At 56.0% G+C, this 6596-nt stretch overlaps 1 protein-coding gene across 1 annotated transcript; it reads left to right on the top strand.

The window, feature by feature from the left end:
- Positions 1 to 790: 790 nt before the first annotated feature.
- LOC101134917 (chymotrypsinogen B) lies at positions 791 to 6596 on the top strand. Its single transcript, XM_031003008.3, is given in 8 exon segments — positions 791 to 842; positions 4556 to 4659; positions 4757 to 4778; positions 4781 to 4835; positions 4928 to 5006; positions 5234 to 5414; positions 5851 to 5984; positions 6435 to 6596. Coding segments are annotated over 8 exon segments (789 nt in total).

The raw sequence follows: 6596 nt of genomic DNA, 5'->3' as shown, positions 1-6596 counted from the left end.
GAGGCTGCAGTGAGCTGAAATTGCGCCACTGCACTCCGGCCTGGGTGACAGAGTGAAACTCCGTCTTAAAAAGTTTGTTTTCTGTGTCATTTTATGGTGCGGAATCAAAGTTCCATTTTGTAAGAAACTGAAACTTTATGAAATGATTAGTTCCTTATATCATGAGTCATTGCAGAAAAAGTGAATTCTGTTGGGTGCTGCAGCAGAGGTGGGACACGTGTCAGTGGCTTTGCCCACCTGTTACGGCCACCAGCGGGTTGGTCCTTGTCACCCAGACCCTCGCCACACTCAGAAGTGGCTTGGCTTCACTGGTGACTTGCAGTGACACTCTGGAGAATCCATGATGCCCTGAGTCACCCTTTGCTTCTAGGACAGTGTTAGGCGGAAACAACCTTCACTGAGAGCCTGAGTTCCCAGAGACCTGGTTCCATGACAGCAGCTGGGCCTCCACGAGCCCTGGGGTGGAACTGCCTCCACTTCCCCTCTGGGAACAGAAGAGCCTGGTGCCGTCTCCTGGCAGGGATACTGCAGCTCACAGCTGGCTCTGTGGGATCATGTCCCCAAAGCTGACCGGTGATGTCAGCGCAGCTGCCCCTTTCCCAGGGACTGGGGTTGTCTGGTAGAGAGCCAAGCGGGGCTCTGTCTCCACTTATTGCCCAAGGTCCCTGGGTAACAGGGAGGGTGGGCTCAGGCCTCCCTGGCTGGGGGAGGGGGGGCTGGGCTCCCTGCCCCACCAGGTGGTAAAAAGGGCCCCGCAGCTGGCAGGCCCCACACCTTCTGAGGCAGCGGCATGGCTTCCCTCTGGCTCCTCTCCTGCTTCTCCCTTGTGGGGGCCGCCTTTGGTGAGTGCTGAGGCCCGAGGGGTCTGTCCTGAGGGAACCCTGAGCCTGGCTGAGAGGGGGATCTGAGTCCCCTGCTCTGCCCCCTGGGGCCTCATCCCCAGCACAGGTAACCTGAGGGCTCAGGAGAGGGTCCATTCTGGGGCTTTCTGAGCCCACACAACCTGCTCCAGGAGTGGGAAGGACGATGCTGGTCTCTGCCATGGTCTGAGGCTCCAGAAGTGGCTGGGGTGGGGGTACCTTGTGCAGGGTAAGGTGTGGCCCCAGGAGACCTCCAAGCCCAAGGGGTTTTTATTGTGCTGGGTACTTGCCAAGCATTTTCTTCCTTTCTTTTTTTTTTTTTTTTTTGAGACAGAGTTTCACTCCTATTGCCGAGGCTGGAGTGCAATGGTGTAATCTCCACTCACTGCAACCTCCATCTCCTGGGTTCAAATGATCTTCCTGCCTCAGCTTCCTGAGTAGCTGGGACTACAGGCGTGGACCACCAACCCTGGCTAATTTTTAGTAGAGACGGGCTTTCACCATGTTGGCCAGGCTGGTCTTGAACTCCTGACCTCAGGTGATGCCCCCGCCTCGGCCTCCCAAAGTGCTGGGATTACAGGCATGAGCTACTGTGCCCAGCCGTGTTTTCTATTTTTTAAAAGAGAAATAGTAAAAGAAAATACAGAAAAGAATATGACATCCTTGTATCTACTGTCAGAATTCAGCAAATCTTTTTGCAGATTTGCTTCAGATATTTCTAAAACAGATTTTACTCAGGCTTCCCTTTTCTCCCTCCTTCCCTCTCTGGAATGTGAGCTTGATTCTGAACTTGCTATGAATAATTGCAGTGTGAGCTTATACAAATGTACTACATATTTATACATCTATACATAAGGTTTCAAAAAGGTTACATCAATGGAACGGTATTGTATCCTGTTTTTGTTTCTGTTTTTGGTTTTGGTTTTGAGACAGGGTCTCACTCTGTCACCCAGGCTGGAGTGCAGTGGTGTGAGTTTGCAGCCTTAAACTCCAGGGCTCGAGTGATCCTCCCACCATAGCCTCCCGAGTAGCTGGCGCTACAGGCACGCTGGCTAAGTTTAAAAACTTTTTTTGTTTTGTTTTGTTTTGTTTTGTAGAGATGGAGGTTTTTTTGGTTATGTTTTTTTTTTTTCTTTGAGACAGAGTTTCACTCTTGTCACCCAGGCTGGAGTGCATTGGCGTGATCTTGGCTCACTGCAACCTCCACCTCCTGGGTTCAAGCATTTCTCCTGCCTCAGCCTACTGAGTAGCTGGGATTACAGGCATGCATCACCACACCTGGCTAATTTTTGTATTTTTAATAGAGATGGGGTTTCACCATATTGGTCAGGCTGGTCTTGAACTCCTAACCTCTGGTGATCCGCCCACCTCAGCCTCCCAAAGTGATGGGATTACAGGCGTGAGCCACCGCACCCGGCCTGGGGTCTTATTATATTGTCCAGGCTAGTCTCGAAATCCTGTGCTCAAGTGATCTGCTCACCTCAACCTCCCAGGGTGCTGGATTACAGGTGTGAGCCACTGCGCCTGGCTGATGTAACTAATACTCCATTCTACCTCCATTCTACAACAATGTGCTTTTTCCCTACTCAAATCTTCTCACTTCCTGCATGTTGACATGGAGCTTCAGCTCATTCACCTGCATTTTTATAATGCGTGCTCTGTTGAGTGAGTATGCCACCATCTATTTCTCTTATTTATTTTTTTTTTGAGATGGAGTTTCACTCTTGTCGCCCTGGCTGGAGTGCAGTGGCATGATTTCGGCTCACTGCAACCTCCACCTCCCAGGTTCAAGCATTTCTCCTGCCTCAGCCTCCTGAGTAGCTGAAACTACAGGCATGAGCCACCACCCCAGCTAATTTTTGTATTTTTAGTAGAGACAGGGTTTCATCATATTGGCCAGGCTGGTCTTGAACTCCTGACCTCGTGATCCACCTGCCTCGGCCTTCCAACGTGCTCTTTCTCATTTTTTTGCTATTACAATACCAGTTTTTGATGCTCTCAAATGTCAGGGAGGCACCTTGCCTGCCTGTGTTCCTGTGGGCAGGAGAGGCAGGGGCTGCCCTGTAAGCAGGCGAATATGACCCCAGAAGGGGACGGCTGGTCTGAGGGACTGGGTCTGCTCAAATGTAAAACCCAGTTTGTTGGGTTGGCCCGTGCACAGGAGTCGAGAATCTGGTCCTGACATAGCAGAGGCATGGTGGGTGTATGTGGAACACCTGACTATTTTCATTGTTCTGTTTTCTGCTTCCGATGTGCCATTTTATGGTGTGGAAGTAAAGTCCAGCTGTGTTTGTTTTGATTTTTTTTTGAGATGGAGTTTGGCTGTGTCCCCCAGGCTGGAGTGCAGTGGCACGATCTCAGCTCACTGCAACCTCTGCCCCCCAGGTTCAAGCGATTCTCCTGCCTCAGCCTCCCAAGTAGCTGGGATTGTAGGCCTGTGCCACCATGCCCGGCTAATTTTTGTATTTTTAGTAGAGATGGGGTTTTACCATGTTGGCCAGGCTGGTCTTAAATTCCCAACCTCAGGTGATCCACCCTGCTTGGCCTCCCAAAGTGTTAGGATTACAGGCGTGAGCCACTGTGCTGGCCAAAGTCCAGTTTTATTAAATAAGAAACCAAGACCGGATATATGGGGGCTCATGCCTGCGATCTCAGCATGTTGGGAGATCATGGCAATAGGATTGCTTCAGCCCAGGAATTTGAGGTTGCAAGGCCGGGCACGGTGGCTCACGCCTGTAATCCCAGCACTTTGGGAGGCCGAGGTGGGCGGATCACAAGGTCAGGAGATCGAGACCATCCTGGCTAACATGGTGAAACCCCGTCTCTACTAAAAATACAAAAATTAGCCGGGCGTGGTGGTGGGCACCTGCAGTCCCAGCTACTCGGGAGGCTGAGGCAGGAGAATGGCGTGAACACAGGAGGCGGAGCTTGCAGTGAGCCAAGATCGTGCCACTGCACTCCAGCCTGGGCAACAGAGCAAGACTGTCTCAAAAAAAAAAAAAAAAAAAAAAAGGAATTTGAGGTTGCAGTGGGCCATGATCGCACCACTGCACTCCAGCCAGGGTGACAGAGCAAGACCCTAACTGGAAAAAAAAGAAAAGAGAAACCCAAACTTTACACAATGTTTCCTGAAATTGTGGAATTCAACCTGCCCACCCAGGGTCCACGGTGCCATTTCACTCTCCCGTCTGCAAATTGTCAGAGCCCCAGATTCCTGGTGGACTTGGGGTTATCAGATTTTCTTCCCACTTCCCCTCTCGCCACCAGTCTAACAAAGGCGCATGGGCCAGTGGAGCTCACGTGGTTCTGCTGCCCTTTTTATAGCTGAGGACACCAAGGCCTGAGTGCTGCCCTGCCCGGTCTAGGGTCACACGGCAAGGAAAGGGTGGCCTCGAGGCTGAGCCCAGGCAGTCTTACAGCCCGGCCTGTTTTCTGCTTCTTCAGGCTGGACAGGCCCCAGGTAGGAGGAGACATGACGCTCTGCATCCTGGAAGGATGACTGGAGCCAGCAGGCCGAGAGTTGGGAACGTTTGAGCCTAGAGACTTGGGGACCAGGGAGGTGGAGGCGGCATGTGCCAGGGAGGTCCTGAGCTGGCCTCAGTGGACTGGTGTAGAACCGGGAGACCTGCACGCAGGCAGGTGAGGCCCAGGTGGGTTTGGGGCCTTAGCCCTTCTTCACCCCACTCCCCCCCCAGGCTGCGGGGTCCCCACCATCCACCCTGTGCTCAGCGGCCTATCCAGGATTGTGAATGGGGAGGACGCCGTCCCCGGCTCCTGGCCCTGGCAGGTGTCCCTGCAGGTGAGGGGGTTCTGCAAGGTGGGGGGCACCCTGGGTAGGGGCCAGGCTGGGGGTGCCCCCGGGTGGGAGGTGCTGACCCTCCCCATCTTGCTCCCAGGACAAAACCGGCTTCCACTTCTGCGGGGCTCCCTCATCAGTGAGGACTGGGTGGTCACCGCTGCCCACTGCGGGGTCAGGTGAGGACCGGGCAGCCTTGGGCTCCGCTTCCAGCCCCGGTCGGGTGGGAGGGGAGCAGGGCATGTTCTCTCACCCACAACGTTCTGTCCAGGACCTCCGACGTGGTCGTGGCTGGGGAGTTTGACCAGGGCTCTGACGAGGAGAACATCCAGGTCCTGAAGATCGCCAAGGTACCCAGGCCCCGTGCAGCAGAGGGCAGGGCCGTGGGCACGGGGGGAGACCCCTCGGCTGCTTCAGGGACAGGCACCCAGTAGGGCCGGGCCGGCCTCGTGATTCCCATTCTGGCCCTGGGGATGGACTGCTCCTTAACGGGCACCAGGGAAGGAGTCTGCCTCGAAGCCTGCAGGTCCTGCCTCCTCCCAGGGCCTCACCCCGGCACTCTGGCCCCCACCCCCAGGTCTTCAAGAACCCCAAGTTCAGCATTCTGACAGTGCGCAATGACATCACGCTGCTGAAGCTGGCCACACCTGCCCGCTTCTCCCAGACAGTGTCCGCCGTGTGCCTGCCCAGCGCCGACGATGACTTCCCCGCGGGGACACTGTGTGCCACCACAGGCTGGGGCAAGACCAAGTACAATGGTGAGAGGCCGCGGGGCTGCCTCTGGGGTCTGGGCTGCCTGGCTGTGGAGTCCCCCCGTGACCATTTGGCTCTTCTTGTTTGGCTCTAAATTCCAACACGCTCCTAACTGTCCGTTCGTTATTGAAAATCTTCTGAATTTAAAATCCCCCAAATGCAAATAAAATCCAGGTCGGATCATAAGGAGCCTGCACAGGGAGCTTCTGAGCAGCACCTGGCCGGGTGAGCCCTGCCCTGGCTGACCTGCCTGGAGTCGCAGCATGGGGCTCCCACCCGGGCGGGGCCGAGGCCCCCTTGTCCCACAGGCGCTTCTGAGGCTCCAGGGGCCGTACCCAACATCGTGGTGATGGTGCAGGGGAGGGCCTGTCAGCCCCGGGTCTCTCCCTCCACTCTTGGCTGAGTGAGCCCAGGGGCCCTGACCCTCCTCCTGTCCTGCAGCCAACAAGACCCCTGACAAGCTGCAGCAGGCAGCCCTGCCCCTCCTGTCCAATGCCGAATGCAAGAAGTCCTGGGGCAGGAGGATCACCGACGTGATGATCTGTGCCGGGGCCAGTGGCGTCTCCTCCTGCAAGGTGAGGCTGGCCCTGCCCAGGCCCTGGCCAGGCGAGCGGGGTGCAGGGGAGGTCTGGGCTTTCCACCCCTCTCTGCTCTCATCTACTAACCCTACGCCTTCCTGGGGCCCAGTGACGGCCAGGACTTGGGGTCACAGCCGCCCATGAGGGTTCGTCCAGGCCATGCAGCTGAGGCTGCCCCTGGGGACTTCCTTGCAGCCCTGTGAGCTGGAGGTTTGGAGCGATGGATGGTGCCCCGGCTTAGAGAGGGAAGCCACTTGCCCCAGCTCCCTCCAAGAGTGCATGGCAGAGTGGGGGCTGCCATGTGAACCCAGATCTCAGGACCCCGGCACAGCTCCTATGCCCATGCTTACCATTTCTCCGCACCCCTCCCTAGACTCCACCAGGTCAGGGTCCCCTAGGCCCTGGCACCCCTTTCAGGCCTAGAGATACTTCTTCTCATTCCTGCAGGGTGACTCTGGAGGCCCCCTGGTCTGCCAGAAGGACGGAGCCTGGACCCTGGTGGGCATTGTGTCCTGGGGCAGCCGCACCTGCTCTACCACCACGCCCGCTGTGTACGCCCGTGTCACCAAGCTCATACCCTGGGTGCAGAAGATCCTGGCCGCCAACTGA

This window comes from Gorilla gorilla, chromosome 18 (assembly GCF_029281585.2).
Source record: "Gorilla gorilla gorilla isolate KB3781 chromosome 18, NHGRI_mGorGor1-v2.1_pri, whole genome shotgun sequence".
Lineage (NCBI taxonomy): Eukaryota > Metazoa > Chordata > Mammalia > Primates > Hominidae > Gorilla > Gorilla gorilla.
This window is presented reverse-complemented; position numbering and strand designations above follow the sequence as displayed.